At 43.5% G+C, this 22,286-nt stretch overlaps 1 protein-coding gene across 9 annotated transcripts in view; it reads left to right on the forward strand.

Annotated features, from left to right (window-relative positions):
* Positions 1-342: 342 nt before the first annotated feature.
* The window catches only part of LOC115138044 (neuralized-like protein 4), a 37,417-nt gene continuing 15,473 nt past the window's right edge, over positions 343-22,286 (forward strand). For 5 of the 9 annotated variants that reach the window (XM_065025437.1, XM_065025438.1, XM_065025440.1 and 2 more), the window contains exons 1-10: positions 343-535; positions 15,540-15,743; positions 15,948-16,251; positions 16,377-16,442; positions 16,527-16,951; positions 18,162-18,273; positions 18,801-18,889; positions 18,965-19,037; positions 20,651-20,924; positions 21,270-21,451. In XM_065025437.1, coding sequence (XP_064881509.1) covers positions 371-535; positions 15,540-15,743; positions 15,948-16,251; positions 16,377-16,442; positions 16,527-16,951; positions 18,162-18,273; positions 18,801-18,889; positions 18,965-19,037; positions 20,651-20,924; positions 21,270-21,451 — 1,894 coding nt within the window. In that variant the 5' untranslated portion in view covers positions 343-370. Of the gene's footprint in view, positions 536-15,539; positions 15,744-15,947; positions 16,252-16,376; positions 16,443-16,526; positions 16,952-18,161; positions 18,274-18,800; positions 18,890-18,964; positions 19,038-20,650; positions 20,925-21,269; positions 21,470-22,286 lie in introns of all 9 variants that reach the window. The other 4 variants (XM_065025433.1, XM_065025435.1, XM_065025436.1 and 1 more) reach the window with 1 other exon arrangement.

Here is a 22,286-nt window from a genome sequence, read left to right on the forward strand (position 1 = left end):
CTCAAGTAGTATTTTACTGGGTGACTTTCACTTTTACGTGAGTCATTTTCTATTAAGGTATCTTTACTTTTACTCAAGTAATGTTACATTTTTGTACTTTTTTCACCCATGGAAATTCCTAGTTTCAAAGCGTTTATATTAAGTTGTGGTTTATGGTAGAAGTATGCATATAAATCAATCTGTTGATTGATTGGATTGACTATGGAGAGAAAGCGCGCTACCACACTTGCATATAGCAATTTTGCTCGCTTGACCTTATGCCGTTCACCTTTAAAAAAGTGGGCGTGTATTTCGAATTGCTCGCAAAAGAAAAACGGAGCTTTATATTGTCGCAAACCCGTGTGTCGCGAAGCAAGCCGCCCGTGTGAAGATGGCGGCTGAGCTGCACCCGTGTAGCGGAAAGCTAATCGGACTGTCGAATTCGAACCGAACCGCTCAGCGGAACCAACCAGTCCAGGAGTTTAACCACGGTTTGGTTCTAAGCAGAGAGCCGCTGAAAGACCGTGATGTATTCACCGTCCGTATTGACAAAAAGGTAAATAGAACTGTCACTTTCGGAAGGGGGAGAGTGCAGCTAACGCGTTAGTGCCAGTGGGGACGGGGTCTCTTGTCCGCAGTGGTGCTTGGGCGTGCGCTGTATGACAATCAAGCATTACGGGATTTACAGCTATAATTTTAGTTGTATCCTGCCCAAAATGCACTAACATGTTTTTTAATGTTCTATTGACAACTGAACGTGTTTACCATAATTAGCATGGGGTGGAGTTTGTGTGGTCCCGCTAATGTTTTTGAAGGTGGCTAGCTACGTTATGCTTGTTAGCCATCTAAACTAGCTATCTTTGCTACGGATTGCCAGTCCAGCTCTACAGTAGTTATCTAAGTTCTAGCTAACGTTAGCCGTACTAGCGAGCTTTTTTTGTGTGTTGATCGAACCAGTAGGTGCATCGCTGTCAACACGATAGGTTAACGTCGGCTAGTTTTCAACGGCTTACTACTAGCTAACTAGTTAGTTAGACTAGTTAGGTCAATTGCCTATTATTACCACGACCAACATTGAGCCAGGTAGGTTCAGTTGAATAGAAAACTTAGCTCGTTTAACGTTAGTCATGAGTTTGCTTGGTTGACATGCAAGGTATAGCTAACGTTAGCTAGGTAGATCATTTTTGACAGCATCACTCCAACTAACTAAGCTAGCCACAGTCACTTGGTTGACAGCAGCATTCCAGTTGGTGACATGTCCAGCTAGTACTAGCTAGTAGTCAGAGGACGTCTATCTAATGACATCTAGACGAGAGAAGCGTACTGGTTGATTCAAGTTAACCTATCTGCCAGGTAGCCCCTATGTCACTACTGTGGTCTTGACAATAGATGCATACAGTAGAACCCCATTTAATATATTGCTGGTGGTTTTGTTAAGCAAAAGACTGTGGGTAAAGGGCAAAGCAGATCTCAGTATTATCCTAGTTGGTGCATTGTCATCTCGAGGTAAAAGTTGCATTCACTCCTAACCACAGCTCTTTGGTCAGATAATTTACAAATGTTGACAAAAACAACTGACCGGTCTGTCAGTGGCTAGGAGAAAACCTCTCCCTATTCTGCACAGGCTTATTCCTGAAAAACATAGCTGTAGTTTCTATGTGATGCACGTTGTTTTGAGCCCTAATCTATCATCATGTAGTCTTAGGCTAACGGTTAGTTACTGTTATAGGTCTACCTGTCTGTGCAGCATTTAGACTCCTTATCTCCATGCCGACCGCAGCAACTAGTTTGCCTGTTATCCAATTATAATGTCAGATAGCCGGCCTGTTGCCATGATTACTGGTCTGTTGGCCTGATGGTTTGTCAACAACATAGCAGCAGTCATTGTCCCTCTCAAACCTGTGTGGGTTGTTGGCAGAGGGCATTAGTACTGTGTCCTCCAATGCCTTAGTGTCAACTGGGGTGGAACACAGCTCAGTGAACACAAAGAGGGCAACAGAACATATGTTATCTTTAATCAGCAAGAAAGAATCCGTCAAATAAAAAAAGAGATGCTTACTGTGGCAGTTTTGCACATATAGATCCATACAGCTATGGAGCCTCCATCCGACGAAAGTACACTCCTGCCACACTTCCCGAGTTACGCTTACCTTCAGAGCCTGCTAGATGGCTATTTAGTGCAGGTGGTTGCCTCTTGTTTTTCGTGAAGAAGCATTGTAACATGGAGATATGGCCGTGTGAGGACACTAACCCTATCAAGGTGTGTACATTTACATTTACATTTAAGTCATTTAGCAGACGCTCTTATCCAGAGCGACTATCAATTTAACCTTTTGTTCTTTGAAAATGATTTCTCGCTGATATGAAAGATACGGTCCTAATGCTTCCAATGCCCTACCACAAGCTAATGTTCAGATTGAGTGTCGGGGCTCTTAACAAAACACCCCCGTGCAGAATACATTTTACGGCAAGCAATGCAGGTGTAGAAGCACGGTGGCTCGGAAAATCTCCCTAGAAAGGCCAAAACCTAGAGGAACCAGGCTATGAGGGGTGGCCAGTGCTCTTCTGGCTATGCCGGGTGGAGATTATAACAGAACATGGCCTAGATGTTCAAATGTTCATAAAAGACCAGCATGGTCAAATAATAATAATCACAGTAGTTGTCGAGGGTGCAGCAAGTCAGCCCCTCAGGAGTAAATGTCAGTTGGCTTTTCATAGCCGATCATTAAGAGTATCTCTACCACTCCTGCTGTCTCTAGAGAGTTGAAAACAGCATGTCTGGGACAGCTAGCACGTCCGGTGAACAGGTCAGGATTCCATAGCTGCAGGAAGAACAGTTGAAACTGGAGCAGCAGCACGGCCAGGTGGACTGGGGATAGCAAGGAGTCCTCATGCCAGGTAGTCCTGAGGCATGGTCCTCTGAGAAAGAAAGAGAGAGAGAGCATACTTACATTCACACAGGACACAGGATAAGACAGGAGAAGTACTCCAGATATAACAAACTGACCCTAGCCCCCCCGACACATAAACTACTGCAGCATATATACTGGAGGCTGAGACATGAGGGGTCGGGAGACACTGTGTCCCCATCCGATGATACCCCCGGACAGGACCAAACAGGAAGGATATAACCCCACCCACTGCCAAAGCACAGCCCCCACACCACTAGAGGGATATCTTCAACCACCAACTTAGGACCAACCAACGAGTATAGCCCACAAAGATCTCCACCACGGCACAACCCAAGGGGGAGCGCCAACCTAGACAGGAAGATCACATCAGTGACTCAACCCACTCAAGTAACGCACCCCTCCTAGGGACGGCATGAAAGAGCACCAGGAAGCCAGTGACTCAGCCCCTGTAATAGGGTTGGAGGCAGAGAATCCCAGTAGAAAGAGGGGAACCGGACAGGCAGAGACAGCAAGGGCGGTTCGTTGCTCCAGAGCCTTTCCGTTCACCTTCACACTCCTGGGTCAGACTACACTCAATCATATGACCCACTGAAGAGATGAGTCTTCAATGAAGACTTAAAGGTTTAGACTGAATTTGCGTCTCTCACATGGGTAGGCAGACCATTCCATAAAAATTTAGCTCTATAGGAGAAAGCCCTGCCTCTAGCTGTTTGCTTAGAAATTCTAGGAACAGTTAGGTGGCCTGCATCTTGTGACCGTAGCGTACGTGTAGGCATGTACGGCAGGACCAAATCAGAGAGATTGGTAGGAGCAAGCCCATGTAATGCTTTGTAGGTTAGCAGTAAAACCTGGAAATCAGCCCTTGCCTTGACAGGAAGCCAGTGTAGGGAGGCTAGCACTGGAGTCATATGATCAAATTTTTAGGTTCTAGTCAGGATTCTAGCAGCCGTATTTAGCACTAACTGAAGTTTATTTAGTGCCTTATCCGGGTAGCCTGAAAGTAGAGTATTGCAGTAGTCTAACCTAGAAGTAACAAAAGCATGGATTCATTTTTCTGCATCATTTTAGGGCAAAGTTTCTGATTTTTGCAATGTTACGTAGATGGGGGAAAAAAAGCTGTCATTGAAACAGTCTTGAAATGTTCGTCAAAAGAGAGATCAGGGTCCAGAGTAACGCAGAGGTGCTTCACAGTTTTATTTGAGACGACTGTACAACCATAAAGATTAATTGTCAGATTCAACAGAAGATCTCTTTGTTTCTTGGGACCTAGAACAAGCATCTCTGTTTTGGGAAGTTTAAAAGTAGAAAGTTTGCAGCCATCCACTTCCTTATTTCTGAAATAGAGACCTCTAGCGAGGGCATTTTGGGGGCTTCACCATGTTTCATTGAAATGTACATAGCAGTGAAAGTTAGCAGTGAAAGTTAACGTTATGTTTTCGAATGACATCCCCAAGAGGTAAAATATATAGTGAAAACAATAGTGGTCCTAAAACGGAACCTTGAGGAACACAAGTTGATTTGTCAGAGGACAAACCATTCAAAGGGACAAACTGATATCTTTACGACAGATAAGATCTAAACCAGGCCAGAACTTGTCCGTGTAGACCAATTTGGGTTTCCAATCTCTCCAAAAGAATGTGGTGATCGATAGTATCAAAAGCAGCACTAAGGTCTAGGAGCACGAGGACAGATGCAGAGCCTCGGTCTGACGCCATTAAAAGGTCATTTTCCACCTTCACAAGTGCAGTCTCAGTGCTATGATGGGGTCTAAAACCAGACTGAAGCATTTCGTATACATTGTTTGTCTTCAGGAAGGCAGTGAGTTGCTGCGCAACCGCCTTTTCTAAACATTTTGAGAGGAATGGAAGATTCAATATAGGCCGATTTTTAGTTTTTATATTTTCTGGGTCAAGGTTGGGCTTTTTCAAGAGAGGCTTTATTACTGCCACTTTTAGTGAGTTTGGTACACATCCGGTGGATAGAGAGCTGTTTATTATGTTCAACATAGGAGGGCCAAGCACAGGAAGCAGCTCTTTCAGTAGTTTAGTTGGAATAGGGTCCAGTATGCAGCTTGAAGGTTTAGGAGGCCATGATTATTTTCATCATTTTGTCAAGATATAGTACTAAAACACTTGAGTGTCTCTCTTGAGCCTAGGTCCTGGCAGAGATGTGCAGACTCAGGACAACTGAGCTTTTGAAGGAATACGTAGATTTAAAGAGGAGTCCGTAATTTGCTTTCTAGTAATCATAATATTTTCCTCAAAGGAGTTCATGAATTTATCACTGCTGAAGTGAAAGCCATCCTCACTTGGGGAATGCTGCTTTTTTAAATTCTATTTAATCCAATGACTGTTATGTGTAATGGAACAGATCACTAGCTAGATACATTGATAACGAACTCGCACATGAAAAGCATAGCTAACTAGACAGATAACATTAACCGATTAGGCCTTACCCGATATGTCTTCACTGACTATAGTTTCATGTGCAGTATCCTATGTATCGAAGCTATAATGGATCCATATCTATAATTGCATGAGGGATATCAATATCTGTGTTAATACAACAAACATGGCATTGTTGCTACAGTAATGCTTGTAGTGAATTCACATTGATTGAGCTTGCTCTTGTGTTCTGTCCAAATGCACCAAAACCAAGCTGGTAGATTCATATATGCAATGCATTTTCACGCTTCATATCCAAATCATCTACAGTACCAGTCAAAAGTTTGGACACACCTACTCATTCAAGGGTTTTTCTTTATTTTTACTATTTTCTACATTGTAGAATAATAGTGAAGACATCAACTATGAAATAACACACGGAATCATGTAGGAGCCAAAAAAGTGTTAAACAAATCTAAATATATTTGAGATTCTTCAAAGTAGCAACTCTTTGCCTTGATGACTGCTTTGCACACTCTTGGCATTCTCTCAACCAGCTTCACCTGGAATGCCTTTCCAGCAGTCTTGATTGTGGAGGCCAGGTCATCTGATGCAGCACTCCATCACTCTCCTTCTTAGTCAAATAGCCTGGAGGTGTGTTGTCCTGTTGAAAAACAAATGATAGTCCCACTAAGCGCAAACCAGTGCTGTAATCTCTAACAATTTCACAACAATACACACATCTAAATAATGGAATTAAGAATGTAGAAATATATGGACGAGCAATGTCAGAGCAGCATAGAATAAGACACAGTAGAATAGAATCACACCACCTCCTCCATGCTTCACGGTGGGAACCACATATGCGGAGATCATCCGTTTACCTACTTTGCGTCTTAAAGACACGGCGGTTGCAACCAAAAATCTTTTAAAAAATCACTAGACCAAAGGACAGATTTCCACCGGTCTAATGTCCATTGCTTGTGTTTCTTGGCCCAAGCAAGTCTTTTCTTCTTATTGGTGTTTAGTAGTGGTTTCTTTGCAGTAATTTGACCATGAAGGCCTGATTCACGTAGTCGCCTCTGAACAGTTGAGGTTGAGATGTCTGTTACTTGAACTCTGAAGCATTTATTTGGGCTGGTAACTATAATGAATTTATCCTTTGCAGCAGAGGTGACTCTGAGTCTTCCTTTCCTGTGGTGGTCCTCATGAGAGACAGTTTCATCATAGCGCTTGAAGAAACATTCAAAGTTTTTGAAATGTTCCGTTTTGACTGACCTTCATGTCTTAAAGTAATGATGGACTGTCATTTCTCTTTGCTTATTTGAGCTGTTCTTGCCATATGTACTTTTACCAAATAGGGTTCTTCTGTATGATTGGCTCAAACACATTAAGAAGGAAAGAAATTCCACAAACCTTGAACAAGGAACACCTGTTAATTGAAATGCATTCCAGTTGACTACCTCATGAAGCTGGTTGAGATAATGCCAAGTGTGCAAAGCTGTCAAGGCAAAGGGTGGCTACTTTGAAGAATCTCATATTTGGATTTGTTTAACACTTTTTTGGGGGTTACTACGTGCTTCCACATGTTATTTCATGGGTTAGTCTTGTTAGTCTTCACTATTATTCTACAATAATGAAAAACCATTGAATGAGTAGGTGTCCAAACCTTTGACTGGTACCTTTTTTATAAGTAACACCATTGTGCAACTCAATCAACTTTAAAAATATTTAGGATGATTTAGATGTGAAAATGCCAATGTAGGTACCATTAACTTGCACTGGATATCTGACAAATGCAAAAAAGTTAGCATTTGAAACTGTGGTCAGGTAAACAAAATCAAAGCATGGGTTGCTGTCATACCTGGTCCATGGACAGCTTACAGGGTAAGAAAACCACAAATTAAGTTGGTTGAACTATCCCTTTAACCATTTTGGGGGTCCTTTAAAAAATGATCACCTAATCGTAGGAACCGCACCATCCAGTGGTTAGAACTTGGTAATATCAGGATGTAGGATGGGACATAAACCGAACTAGTTTCACTGAACAGGAATACATTTTTCAAATTCACTGAGAATACATTAAATAGGATGAAGAAACAATATTCCGAGCTGCAGCTCCGTACTGTTCAAACGGAACTGATGCTATATACTCGGTGGTGTGGGGGATCCGTGGGTGGCTTTTGACTTTCTTTTGTATTCCTCATGTTAGAAACAAGTTTGTTAAAATTGGATGTTAGATACTATATTGAATATTATATGAATTCTATACATTTAAAATGTCCAATTTGGGTGCAATCAATTAGTTTATTTTCTCAGCTCAAATTATATTCAACAATCACTTAGCAGGAATGCTAATATCTGTTTGTTCTGAAATTGTTGGTTACAATCTGAGATGGTGAATGTCGACCCTCTTTGTTGTGTTTTTTGAGGTGGAACGACCCATCAGTTTGCTCTGGGTGGAATATTATGGTGTTGGTAATGTTGACGGTAGAGTAGATGCGGGACAGTAGTTTGGTGAACACTAGTATGTGCCTGCCTAACTCCACCGATTGCTGTCTTTGTAGTGTGTCTGTCAGAGATGAGGAGCTGCAGTGGATTGTTCACAGATCTGTTTGTTTTTCTGTTTGTGTACGCGTTCGTTTGCAGATGTGTGTTTTGTTCGTTGTTTGTACGGGATATGTATGGTATACATCACATCGTCCAATGAAATGCAGTTCCTTGGACGATGTATACCATATGATTAGAAAGAGAGCGAGATGGATATGAGTGTTTGTGTTTGATTGTATGTGTATGAGAGAGGGCCAAGATTGCAACATTTGAATTTACACATCTTACATACTGTGTTTAGAGATGGACTTGGTTGGTCCATGTAAGTGGATGATGGAAGATAACGTTGTCTTTCCACCATATCGATCCTATTAAATTACTAGAGGGGAGCATCAACTATATTCAGCCTCAGTTAGATTTTATTCTTGAGTGGGTCAGGGGGCAGGAATATATTTGCAAATGTGTACTGCAAATTGACAGCAAGAAGCCTAAACCGATATAATATTTGACTAAAACACCTTGCTTACATTTGTACACGATTAAATATATCTCGCTATTATGCGTGGGAATACTTTGGAACAGTGCTGGTGTTTTTTAGTCTTTTATGTCCAACAGAGAACTTTGGTAGCCAAATAAAATCACTGTGCGGGCCACCAGTTGGGGAACCTTGGACTATGTCATAAACCCTCAAACTTCCAGAAAGGGGTGAAAATGGCAGCCATTTTGTTTAGGGAGAAATCTAAACCAGTCTAATTGGAATGAATGGCAGAGGAATAATCCTGATTTGACCTATGCAGGAAAATTAAAGGCATGTGATGTATGAGAGATTGTGTAATTGAATTGTCAACATAAAAATATTGTCATATAAATACAGTTTATGGGTTTTATACCAATTGTCTGTAGAAATATAATCTAAAATATATGTAAACAGACGGTCTCAGTTTTATTGGAAATCTTTGAGTGCTATTATGAGACAATAAAAGTACTTATTGCATTAACAACTCATCTAAGTACTATCATCAACTGATTTCAGCCAGTGTATGGCTGGGTATTGACTGCGTTGTTTAAAAAATATATATATTTTTTTACCTTTTATTTAACTAGGCAAGTCAATGACTGCCTAGGAACAGTGAGTTAACTGCCTGTTCAGGGGCAGAACACCAGATTTGTACCTTGTCAGCTCGGGGGTTTGAACTTGCAATCTTTCGGTTACTAGTCCAACACTCTAACCGCTAGGCTACCCTGCCGTTTGAATGGAATGTTGGCATATTGGCACTTTAGACACATTTATGGAATCATTCGTGTTTCCGAGTGGCACAGGGGTCTAAGACACTGCTTCTCAGTGGAAGAGGCGTCACTGCAGTACCAGGTTTGAAACCAGGCTGCATCACATCCGGCCGTGATTGGGAGTCCCATAGGGCGGCGCACAATTGGCCCAGTGTCGTCCGGGGTAGGCAATCATTGTAAATAAGAATTTGTTCTTAACTGACTTGCCAAGTTAAATAAAGGTTAAAGGTTTTATTTTAATTCCTCTAAAACTGTCTGGCTAGCTAACAAACATACTTTTGTATACATAGTGTATCTGCACTGTATGTGGACACTCCTTCAGATTAGTGGAGTTGGCTATCTCAGCCACACTCGTTGCTGACAGCGTGTATAAAATAGAGCACACAGCCACACAATGTCCATAGACAAACATTGGCAGTAGAATAGCCTTACTAAAGAGAATAGTGACTCTTTAAACGTGGCACCGGCATAGGATGCCATCTTTCCAACAAGTACATTCGTCAAATTTCTTCCCTGCTATAGCTGCCCTGGTCAACTGTAAGTGCTGTTCTTGTGAAGTGAATACTTCTAGGAGCAACAACGGCTCAGACGCAGTGGTAGGCCACACAAGTTTACAGAACAGGACCTCTGAGTACTGAAACGTGTAGCAATCATCTGTCCTCGGGTTGCAACACTCACTACCAAGTTCCAAACTTCCCCTGGAAGCAACGTCGGCACAATAACTGTTCATCGGAAGCTTCGTGAAATGAGTTTCCATGGCCGAGCAGCCGCACACATGCCTAAGATCACCATGCACAATGCCAATCGTCGGCTGGAGTGGTGTAATGCTCGCCGCTGTTTGTCCCGAGTAGTTGAAACGCGTTCCCTGGAGTGATTAATCACGCTTCACCATCTGGCAGTCTGACGGATGACTCTGGGTTTGGTGGATGCCAGGAGAACACTACCTGCCTGAAAGCATATTGTCAGCTGTAAGGTTTGGTGGAGGAGGAATAATGGTATCGGGCTGTTTTTCATGGTTCGGGCTTGGTCCCTTAGTTCCATTGAAGGGAAGTCTTAACGCTACAGTGTACAATGACATTCTATACAATTCTGTACTGACAATTTTGTGGCAACAGTTTGGGGAAAGCACTTTCCTGTTTCAGCATGACAATGCCCCTGTGCACAAAGCGAGGTCCATACAGAAATGGTTTGTTGACATTTCTGTGGATAAACTTGACTGGCCTGCACAGAGCCCTGACTTCAACCCCATCGAACACCTTTGGGATGAATTGGAACTCCGACTGCGAGCCAGGCCTTATTGCCCAACCTCACTAATGCTCTTGTGGCTGAATGGACGCAATGTTCCAACATCTAATGGAAAATTTCCCGGAAGAGTGGAGGCTGTTATACACTACCGGTCAAAAGTTTTAGAACATCTACTCATTCCAGGATTTTTCTTTATTTTTACTATTTTCTACATTGTAGAATAATAGCGAAGACATCAAAAGTATGAAATAACACGTATGGAATCATGTAGTAACTAAAAAGTGTTTAACAAATCTAAATATATAGATTCTTCAAAGTAGTACTCTTGGCCTTGATGACAGCTTTGCATCAAGGTACACCTGTTAATTGAAATGCATTCCAGGTGACTACCTCATGAAGCTGGTTGAGAGATTGCCAAGAGTGTGCAAAGCTGTCATCAAGGCAAAGGCCAATTTGAAGAATGTCAAATATAAAATATATTTGGATTTGGTTAACACGTTCTTAGTTACTACATGATTCCTGTATGTTATTTCATAGTTTTGATGTCTTCAATATTATTCTACAATGTAGAAAATAGTCAAAAAGAATTTAACCCTTGAATGAGTAGGTGTTCTAAAACGTTTGACCGGTAGTGTAGTTGCAAATGGGCGGACCAACTCTATATTAAAGCCCATGATTTTGGAATTAATGTTCAAAGAGCAGATGTCCACATACTTTGGTATGTAGTGTAAATTCTTCAAATGGATTATTTTACATTATTACAGCACTGGCAAACAATGGGTGACCTTTATAGTCCCAGTCAGTATTAGATAGAATGTTTCTGCCCTTCCCAACTGTGGGGAATATAACCTGTGATTACCTAGGTTACCCCATTGACTCACAGCAAAATGAGTTCCTTTTTCAAATGCAATATTCTTGTCTACATTTCTTTTAAGTACAACATGTCTAAAGTTGACCTTCAACATTGCCTGCTCCCAAGCGTTCTTTCTACTTAGAAAAACGTAATATGTAGGGCTTCCCGCATGCCCCTTTTCATGACAGTGCTAGCATCCACGCGAGTAACTAACTAGCCAAGACCAACAATGCAAACAAACGGACTATAAACAGCTACAAGTAGTGAGTGGACTTACAAACAACAGACTATACTAAACAAGTTTAATGTCTTACCTGGGTTGAAATGTTTTCCACAAATATAGCTACATTGTAGCTGTGTTAGAGAGGGATAAAGATGGTTTTGTAGCCTACTTGGACACCGGGTCCCCATGTTTCCCACGCCTGAAGCCACTGGGCTCTTATCGCAGGCTCTATTTCCCTACGTGGGAGCATTGCAATCCGTAGTTTGGTATTTTTGACCTGGTTACATGTACATTTCATCTAAGTCTATGCTAGGTGAAGCTCCGCCTTATCTCAGCTCACAGGTCACGAAAACAACACCCACCCGTAGCACGCGCTCCAGCAGGTATATCCCACTGGTCATCCCCAAAGCCAACACCTCCTTTGGCAGCCTTTCCTTCCAGCTCTCTGCTGCCAATGACTGGAACGAATTGCAAAAATATCTGAAGCTGGTGACTTATATTTCCCTCACTAACTTTAAACATCAGCTAACCGATCACTGCAGCTGTACATTGGGTGTGCTATTTACAGATGGCCTATCTACCTACCCCATCCCCATATTGTTTTTATTTACTTTTCTGCTCTTTTGCACACCAGTATTTCTACTTGCACATCACCATCAGCTCATCTATCACTCCAGTGTTAATTTGCTAAATTGTAATTACTTCGCTACAATGGCCTATTTATTGCCTTACCACCTCACGCCATTTGCACACACTGTATATCGACTTTCTTTTTTATATTTTGTTATTGATGGACGCTTGTATGTGTAACTCTGTTTTCACACTGCTTTGCTTTATCTTGGCCAGGTGGCAGTTGTAAATGAGAACTTGTTGTCAACTGACCTACCTGGTTAAATAAAGGTGAAATACAATAAAACATTTAACACAGCAGCTTTTCGGGCATATTTTGTTATTTCTGTATAACAAATAATCAACAACGAAGTTGGCTCTTTTACATTGGGGGTCAATAGGAAGTAATGTTTTCCCAACTTTGTGTGTGTGGTCAATGGGAATTCCTTACTACGTGAATATGGACTCTGAGTATACCATCAAAAGAAGGTTCATGTCCATTCTAGTATTCAAATTCCTAATTCAGCGCTTTCCACACGGTAAGGCATTGCCAGTCTTAGGCCTAGTCCAGATCTGTAACTCAAATCCCTGGGCTGTTGTAACTCTCTTACATAGCCTAGCACCTAACCCTAATCAACTGGGGGACAGACAGGAGAGAGCTGGTGAGAGAGGAACCAGACTGACAGATGGTGAGAGCGTTTCAAAAATGGTTTGAAAGACCGAGCAGATGGGTGGGGAGGTACGAGTAAAAGATGGGCATGGTGAGAAGAATCTATAGTGGTTTTAAAAAACGCTCTTTAAAATCTTTTTTTTTTACACATTTTTAAATTGTATGTTTAATGTTTCCTCAAATGACATATTTGAGTGTGCAGTTCCACTCTGTGCATTCAATGAATAAAATCGTGATCAATCACACTTTTCAAGGGCTCCCAAGGACAGAATAGTTTTTGGCGCCGGTGTTGGCTTTGGCCTATAGGCAAGTTCATTTACAATTGTGAGCTGGCCAAGATAAAGCAAAGCAGTTCGACACATACAACAACACAGAGTTACACATGGAGTAAAACAAACATACAGTCAATAATACAGTAGAAAAGTCTATATACAATGTGAGCATATGAGGTGAGATAAGGGAGGTAAGGGCAATAAAAGGTGGCAAAGTAAATACAATATAGCAAGTAAAACACTGGAATGGTAGATTTGCAGGGGAAGAATGTGCAAAGTAGAGAGAAATAATTGGGTGCAAAATAAATAAATACAGTAGGGGAAGAGGTAGCTGTTTGGGATCAGTTATAGATGGGCTATGTACAGGTGCAGTAATCTGAGCTGCTCTGACAGCTGGTGCTTAAAGCTAGTGAGGGAGATAAGTGTTTCAGAGATTTTTGTAGTTCGTTCTAGTCATTGGCAGCAGAGAACTGGAAGGAGAGGTGGCCGAAGGAAGAATTGGTTTTGGGGGTGACCAGAGAGAGATACCTGCTGGAGCGCGTGCTACAGGTGTGTGCTGCTACGGTGACCGACGAGCTAAGGGGGGACTTTACCTAGCAGGGTCTTGTAGATGACCTGGAGCCAGTGGGTTTGGCGACGATTATGAAGCAAGGGCCAGCCAACGAGAGTGTACAGGTCGTAGTGGTTGGTAGTATATGGGGCTTTGGTGACAAAACGGATGGCACTGTGATAGACTGCATCCAATTTATTGAGTAGGGTATTGGAGGCTATTTTGTAAATGACATTGCTGAAGTCGAGGATCGGTAGGATGGTAAGTTTTACAAGGGTATGTTTGACAGCATGAGTGAAGGATGTTTTGTTGCGAAGTAGGAAGCCAATTCCAGACACCTAGTTATTTGTAGTTGTCCACATATTCCAAGTCAGAACCGTCCAGAGTAGTGATGTTGGACGGGGCGGGCAGGTGCAGGCGCGATTGGTTGAAGATGCATGCATTTAGTTTTACTTGTATTTAAGAGCAATTGGAGGCCATGGAAGGAGAGTTGTATTGAATTGATGCTCGCCTGGAGGGCCAAAGAAGGGCCAGAAGTATACAGAATGGTGTCATCTGCGTAGAGGTGGATCAGAGACTCACCAGCAGCAAGAGCGACATCATTGATGTACACAGAGAAGAGAGTTGGTCCAAGAATTGAACCCTGTGGCACCCCCATAGACTGCCAGAGGCCCGGACAACAGGCCCTCTGATTTTACACAATGAACTCTATCAGAGAAGTAGTTGGTGAACAAGGCGAGGCAATCATTTGAGAAACCAAGGCTATCGAGTCTGCCGATGAGGATGTGGTGATTTGACAGAGTCGAAAGCCTTGGCCAGGTCAATGAATACGGCTGCACAGTATTGTTTCCTATCGATGGCGGTTAAGATATCGTTTAGGACCTTGAGCGTGGCTGAGGTGCACCCATGACCAGCTCTGAAACCAGATTGCATAGCGGAAAAGGTGCGGTGGGAATCGAAATGGTCGGTATTCTGTTTGTTGACTTGGCTTTCGAAGACTTTAGAAAGGCAGGGTAGAATAGATATAGGTCTGTAGCAGTTTGGGTCAAGAGTGTCCCCCACCCCCCCTTTGAAGAGGGGGATGACCGCAGCTGCTTTCCAATCTTTGGGAATCTCAGATGACACGAGAGGTTGAACAGGCTAGTAATAGCAACAATTGCAAAAAATTTGGCAGATAATTTTAGAAAGAAAGGGTCCAGATTGTCCAGCCCGGCTGATTTGTAGGGGTCCAGATTTTGCAGCTCTTTCAGAACATCAGCTGACTGGATTTGGGAGAAGGAGAAATGGGGAATGCTTGTGCGAGTTGCTGTGGGGGTTGCAGTGCTGTTGACCAGGGTAGGGGTAGCCAGGTGGAAAGCATGGCCGGCCGTAGAAAAATGGTTATTGAAATTCTCAATTATAGTGGATTTATCGGTGGTGACAGTGTTTCCTAGCCTCAGTGCAGTGGGCAGCTGGAAGGAGGTGTTCTTATTCTCCATGGACTTTAGTGTCCCAGAACTTTTTGGAGTTTGTGTTGCAGGAAGCAAATTTCTGCTTGAAAAAGCTACAATGCCATGACAAGAAGCTGCCATGTGGGGAATCGTAGGTGGCTCGTTTCAGCTTGTTGTCTTGTTATTGATACCATGTCTTGTTTTGACTGATGTCATGTCTATGCTAATATGGCAAAAAAATGGCTAGCTATCCAAGAATTGTAACAATGTATTTGAGACAAGTGCTCATTGTGCAATGTATTTGTTTTCAATAAACATTTGGAGACTAAATATAGTTTAAATGTTGTCAGTCTAAGCCAACCGTGTCTGTTTTGCCCCATAGTTGCGCACCCAATGCTTTTGTTGCGAAACAACCAACCTGTCTAACAGGAAAAAGTAAATTAACTCATTTGGAATGACGTGTAGGCTTACGAAGATATACAATGTATTGAACATAACTGACAATGTAAAAATTGACAAATTTAATAGATGAATAAATAAATGTAGATAAACTCAGCCTTCTCTTCCTGCTACAGGTGAACTCTTGGAGCGGCTCCATAGAGATCGGGGTGACTTCTCTGGACCCGGCTGGTCTCGACTTCCCCAGCAGCGCTACGGGTCTGAAGGGAGGCTCCTGGATCGTGTCTGGCTGCTCGGTGCTACGTGACGGCCGCTCCGTCCTCGAGGAGTACGGCCGAGACCTGGACCAGCTGTCTGAGGGTGACCGTGTGGGCATACAGGTAGGTAGCCTAGTGGGTTAACAAGGCAGACTAGTCGCCGGTTCAAGCCCTGGGCCAGGCACTAAATTGGTAACAATCTCTACAATACTCTCTATCCAGGGGCGTTGCTTCATGGCTGACCCTATCCATCTCAATTCTGTGTTTAGATGGGCTAAGATTTTTAAAACAAATTATCACTTTTCTTATTTCTGTTCTATTGTACAGCGGAGCACCCACGGCGACCTCCACCTGTGGGTGAACGGGCAGGACTGTGGCGCGGCTGCCAGTGGTCTCCCGACGGGCCTCTGGGCGGTGGTGGACCTCTATGGCAAGTGTACGCAAGTGACTGTGGTGAGCTGCGAGCCGCCGTCCTTGGCGGAGAGAGACACGGAGAGGGAGACGGTGGAGGAGCGTGAGCAGGAAGATGAGGAGGAAGAGGTGGTGGTGTGCGGGGTCAGGGAGGGGGAGTTCGGGGGTCTGACGTCAGCGGTGAACCTGGCGGCGGCGACAAACGGGACGTTAGAGGAAGGTAGGACTTGTTGATGTTTTTGTTTATCTATTGAAATAGAGGGTTTGTTGTGTAAAAGGGTGTAGTAATAAGGGAAAGGACTCTTCTCTCTTTTGTTTTGTCTTCTCATTCCTGTTTTGTCTCAGTGCCTGTGCTCCCTCCTACTCATAACCGACCTGACAAGTTTCCCAACAACCTTGAGCCTGAGACGGGTAAGAAAATCAAAACCTCTACCCCAATCTCAGTTGCACCATTGACCAAATGTAAGTCTCCATCTTTCTCTCCCTCCCCTATAGTTCTGACGGAGCACCAGCTCTTTGACGTGTTAAACAATGCCATTGTATCCCTTTACCGCTCTGAGGACAATGGAGGGGGAGATCTGGGAGGAGGTGGAATAGGGAGAGACTCAGGAACAGGAAGTAGAGGGGACAGGGGGAGCAGCAGCGGTGGGGGATCCGTTAACGGTAACAGTAGTGACAGCGGGGGCGGGACCGGCAATACTGGAAGCGTCAACAGCCCTGCAGGTGGCGGAGGGGCAAGACTCGGGGCAGTGACGGGCGGGATGCTGACCAATGATGCGCTGCTGTTCCACGAGAAGTGCGGCACACTGATCAAGCTGAGCAACAACAACAAGACGGCGGAGAGGCGGCGACCGCTGGACGAGTTCAACAACGGCGTGGTCATGACCAACCGGCCGCTTCGACACAACGAGATGTTTGAGGTGCGGCCAATCACTGGCTCCGATACTGAGATATGTGAATTCTTGGAAGGGGTTGAAACGAGGGGCTTAGATCAAGGTGTTTAATCACATTTATTAATTTGAATGCTCATAAGAAATAGCCTACACACCACTGTCATAGTAATGACATAACAGCTGTCAAAGTAATAATATAACAGCTGTCATAACTGTTTACTTTCATTTTCATGGCCTCTAATGACAGAAGGGTCGAGTAAATATCACCACTGAAGTTGACATGTCGGAGTTTGAAGCTAATCCTCTAATCTCCATATGGTAGAGTTGAATCTTTCAGATTAGCCAATGAATATTCGTTAACTTTACATGTCAGTCATATGTCATAACAGCTGACCTACCTTGACATAACCGGTCATAAAATGGTCATAACACTCATGACACATATTTAGACCCGTTTTTGACATACACCACCGTTTAAAAGTTTGGCGTCACTTAGAAATGTCCTTGTTTTTGAAAGTAAAGTAAAAAGAAATTGCCCATTAAAATAACATGAAATTGATCAGAAGTAGTGTAGACATTGTCGATGTTGTAAATTACTATTGTAGCTGGAAACGGCTGATTTTTAATGGAATATCTACATAGGCGTACAGAGGCCCATTATCAGCAACCATCTCTCCTGTGTTCCAATGGCACGTTGTGTTAGCTAATTGATCATTAGAACTATTTTTCAATTATTTTAGCACAGCTGAAAACTGTTGTCCTGATTTTAAAGAAGCAATAAAACGGTCAGGGAAAACATACATTTGAATAAATGTGGATTTTGACACTTAAGTGGTGTAGGTGTCATAACCAGCCGTAAAACATGATTAAATATATAGGTAATGAGTGTTATGACCATATGACAAGTTGTCAGCTGTTATGACATGGTTATAACTCATATCGTGTTGACGCTGAGTGTCAAGTGAAGTGTTACCGAATATTCATATGTTACAGCCACAGGGTGTGAATGAATAGATAATAACATTTCCGATGGACTGCAGCTTGAGATTAATAATGGAAAAATAGTAAGTGTTTCTATATTCTAAAAGAGAGAGAATTCACTAAAAACCAAATAGACCAAAGCAGGGAAAGGACTGTCTGAACTTCTCCAATAAGAAACGTTTGTTTCTGTTTTCGGTTGCGAAACCTCTTGCGCCTCTAGTTTCTGAATGCGCCCCTGGTTTCTGTTGTGCCACAGATCCGCATAGATAAGCTGGTGGACAAGTGGTCGGGGTCGATCGAGATCGGCGTGACAACACACAACCCCAACAACTTGGACTACCCAGCCACAATGACAAATCTGCGCTCAGGTACGTAAACGCATACATGCATACGCACACTAGCGTAGTGTTGCTCTAACCCAATATACAACTAGATCTATTCATTCCACAACAAACTGCACGCATGTTCGATCAATCCCTCCAGGATTCTGCATCACAATTATTTTTTGGGGGGCAAAATCAGAAATTTCCCGCATGTTATGCAAGGGCTTGCTATAAAACAGTCATCATTGCAATATTATCACATAAAACTGACCCGTCAACACAGTACAAAAAGGATTGCATTTTCAACCAATCACCACACAGTTGCCACATAATTTGGTTCAATCAAGCAACACGTCCCCGAACCAATTCCTTTGTCAGCGCATTTTCGCAAGGAAATTGACAGTCATTGCATATTGCCATGCAAAATGTCAGAATTGCTGCTGAAAAAAATATGTAGTTTTGCCTGCAAATATCACAAATAAATCCCAGCGAAATCCTGGAGGGACTGTTCAATCTTGTTCTTTGCAACGTACGAGGCTACATCTTGCTGTGGTTTTTTCTTGCTCTTCCAGGTACAATCATGATGAGTGGCTGTGGGATCCTGACGAACGGCAAGGGAACACGTCGGGAGTACTGTGAATTCAGCCTGGATGAACTGCAGGTCAGTCACACACACACACACACACACACACTCATCCCTAACATCTTAACCATGACACTCTGACTTCCATTCCAGGAGGGGGATCACATAGGCTTGATGCACAAGGCCAGCGGAGCTCTTCACTTCTACATCAATGGCATCGACCAAGGTGAGAGTGACACGCCAGGAGCATCCGGCACTGTTGTTGAACGCTGAGCTGTAGTCAATGAAAAGCATTCTCACGTAGTGAGGGCAGTGTGGATTGCAATAGAGATAGCATCATCTGTGGCTCTGTTTGGGCGGTATGCAAATTGGAGTGGGTCTAGGGTTAATGTGAGTTATGACCAGCCTTCCAAAGCACTTCATGGCTATGGATGCGAGTGCTATGGGTCTGTAGTCGTTTAGGCAGATCACCTTAGTGTTCTTGGGCACAGGCACTATGGTGGTCTGCTTGAAACCTGTTGGTATTACAGACTCAATCAGGGACATGTTGAAAATGTCAGTGAAGACACCTGCCAGTTTGTCAGCACATGCCCGGAGCCCATGTCCTGGTAATCCGTCTGGCCCCGCGGCCTTGTGAATGTTGACCTGTTTACCGGTCTTACTCACTTCGGCTACGGCGAGCGTGATCACACAGTTGTCCGGAACAGCTGATGCTCTCATGCATGCCTCAGTGTTGCTTGCCTCGACGCGAGCGTAGAAGTGATTTAGCTCGTCAAATTGTAGTACAATTTGATCTTAGCCCTGTATTGGCGCTTTGCCTGTTTGATGGTTTGTCAGAGGGCATAGCAGGATTTCTTATAAGCTTCCAGGTTAGAGTCCCAGACCTTGAAAGTGGCAGCTCAACCCTTTAGCTCAGTGTGGATGTTGCCTGTAATCCATGGCTTCTGGTTGGGGTATGTACTTAGTCACTGTGGGGACAACATCCTCGATGCACATATTGATAAAGCCAATGACTGATGTGGTGTACTCCTTAATGCCATCGGAGGAATCCCGGAAGATGTTCATGTTTGTGCTATCAAAACAGTGCTGTAGTTTAACATCTGCTTCATCTGACCACTTTTTTAATAGACCGAGTCACTGGTGCTTCCTGCTTTAATTTTTGCTTGTAAACAGGAATCAGGAGGATAGAATTGTTAGATTTACCAAATGGAGGGCGAGGGAGAGCTTTGTATGCTTCTCTGTGTGGAGTACAGGTGACCTAGATTTTTTTTTTTCTCTGGTTGCGCGTTTAACATGTTGATAGAATTTGGGTAAATGGATTTAAGTTTCCCTGCATTAAAGTCCCCGGCCACTAAGAACGCCACCTCTGGGTGAGTGGTTTCCTGTTTGCTTATTTCCTTATACAGCTGACTGAGTGCGGTCTTAGTGCCAGCATCTGACTGTGGTGGTAAATAGTGTGGTATACAGCTTATAAGATACTCTACCTCAATCAGGTGGGCAAAATCTAGAGACTTCTTTAGATCTCGTGCACCAGCTGTTATTAACCTTGCAGTGTGAAGGACAGGCAAACCATGATGCTGCAATTAATATGGCAATACTGAAAAGGCAGCAAAAATGCAAGGAGTATATTATTTATTAATGGGCACATCGTTAACGCTTGCTATGTTTTACATACTTGTCATTTGATGGACTGTTTACGTCATTGTCATGCAGAGGAGTTTTGCCCCATACAGTGTATCAATGTCAGTTCGAGAATCACGTACAATTGTAAATCATTATGCACCACATTTCATCCAAGTCGTCCATAACCTCAATTTGACCTCTGACCCTGCCCCCTAGGCGTGGCAGCGGCCCAGACGCCCGCTGTAGTCTACGCCGTGGTCGACCTCTACGGCATGGCTGTCAAGGTGACCATCGTCCACAATCACAACCACAGCGACCGCCTCCGCCGCAACAACGCCATCATGCGGGCGCTGTCGCCAGACGTTGGTCGCCCCCGGCCTGCCCACTCCCTCACGCCGGACCCCGACACTCCCGACCGCCTCCTCTTTCACTCCAACTGTGGCCAAAAGGCAGCCATCATCAGCGAGGGCAGGACGGCTCTTCGCCCTCAGTATGTATTGTATCCATGGTCCTAGTGCCTTATTGCATAAATATACGAGGGGGTGTGGTATATGGCCAATATACCACGGCTAAGGGCTGTTCTTAGGCACAACGCAAGGAGTACCAGGACACAGCCGTGGTATATCGGCTATGTACCACAACCCAGAGGTGCCTTATTGCTATTAAAAACTGGTTACCAACGTAATTAGAGTCGCAATAATAAATGTTTTGTCATACCCATTCCATACGGTCTGATATACCACTGCTTTCAGCCAATCAGCATTCAGGGCTTGAACCACCCAGTTTATAATGTACAGTATATTATAGATACATTTGTGTGTTTTTCCTCGGGCAGTGCTACGGACGACTTCAATCACGGCGTGGTCTTGAGCGGCCGCCCGCTGCACTCCAACGAGGTGTTCCAGGTGCGCATCGACAAGATGGTGGACAAGTGGGCAGGCTCCATCGAGATCGGCGTGACCACGCACAACCCCGCCTACCTGCAGCTGCCCTCCACCATGACCAACCTGCGCTCAGGTAATACCAACCAATCAGGTAATACCAACCTCTTACCCCTGCCACCCTAGCAGGGTTACTTGTAGATCTGAAAGCAATACACTAGTAGGCCCAACTAGCCTTCTTTTAGGCTAGGTTGAGTTTCCACCTCACACCCTTCTAATCCTCCCAGGATGAGAGGATGGGGGCTTGATTAATCTAATTTTCCATACTCAAACAATGTTTGGAAAGGGCTGTGGATTGACTGATTTTTATGATTTTGTTGTCGTTTGACTGATGTACTGGTTTTGTTGCAAGTTGACTGATGTGGTGTTTGTACAGTCGTTCAAGGGTTTATTTTTACAATTTTCTAAATTGTAGAATAATAGTAAAGACATCAAAACTATGAAATAACACATATGGAATCATGTAGTAACCAAAAAAGTGTTAAATCAAAATGTTTTAGAGTCTTCAAAGTAGCCACCCTTTGCCTTGATGACAGCTTTGCACATTTTTGGCATTCTGTCAACCAGCTTCACCTGGAATGCTTTTCCAACAGTCTTGAAGGAGTTCCCACACGCTGAGCTCTTGTTGGCTGCTTTTTATTCACTCTACGGTCCAACTAATCCCAAACCATCTCAATTTGGTTGAGGTCGGGGGATTGTGGAGGCCAGGTCATCTGATGCAGCACTCCATCGCTCTCCTTCTTGGTCAAATGGCCCTTACGCAGCCTGGAGGTGTGTTGGGTCATTGTCCTGTTGAAAACAAATGATAATCGCACTAAGCGCAAACCAGATGGGATGGAGTATCACTGCAGAATGCTGTGGTAACCATGCTGGTTAAGTGTGCCTTGAATCCTAAAAAAAAATCACTTACA

Source organism: Oncorhynchus nerka, linkage group LG12 (genome assembly GCF_034236695.1).
Source record: "Oncorhynchus nerka isolate Pitt River linkage group LG12, Oner_Uvic_2.0, whole genome shotgun sequence".
Classification (NCBI taxonomy): domain Eukaryota; kingdom Metazoa; phylum Chordata; class Actinopteri; order Salmoniformes; family Salmonidae; genus Oncorhynchus; species Oncorhynchus nerka.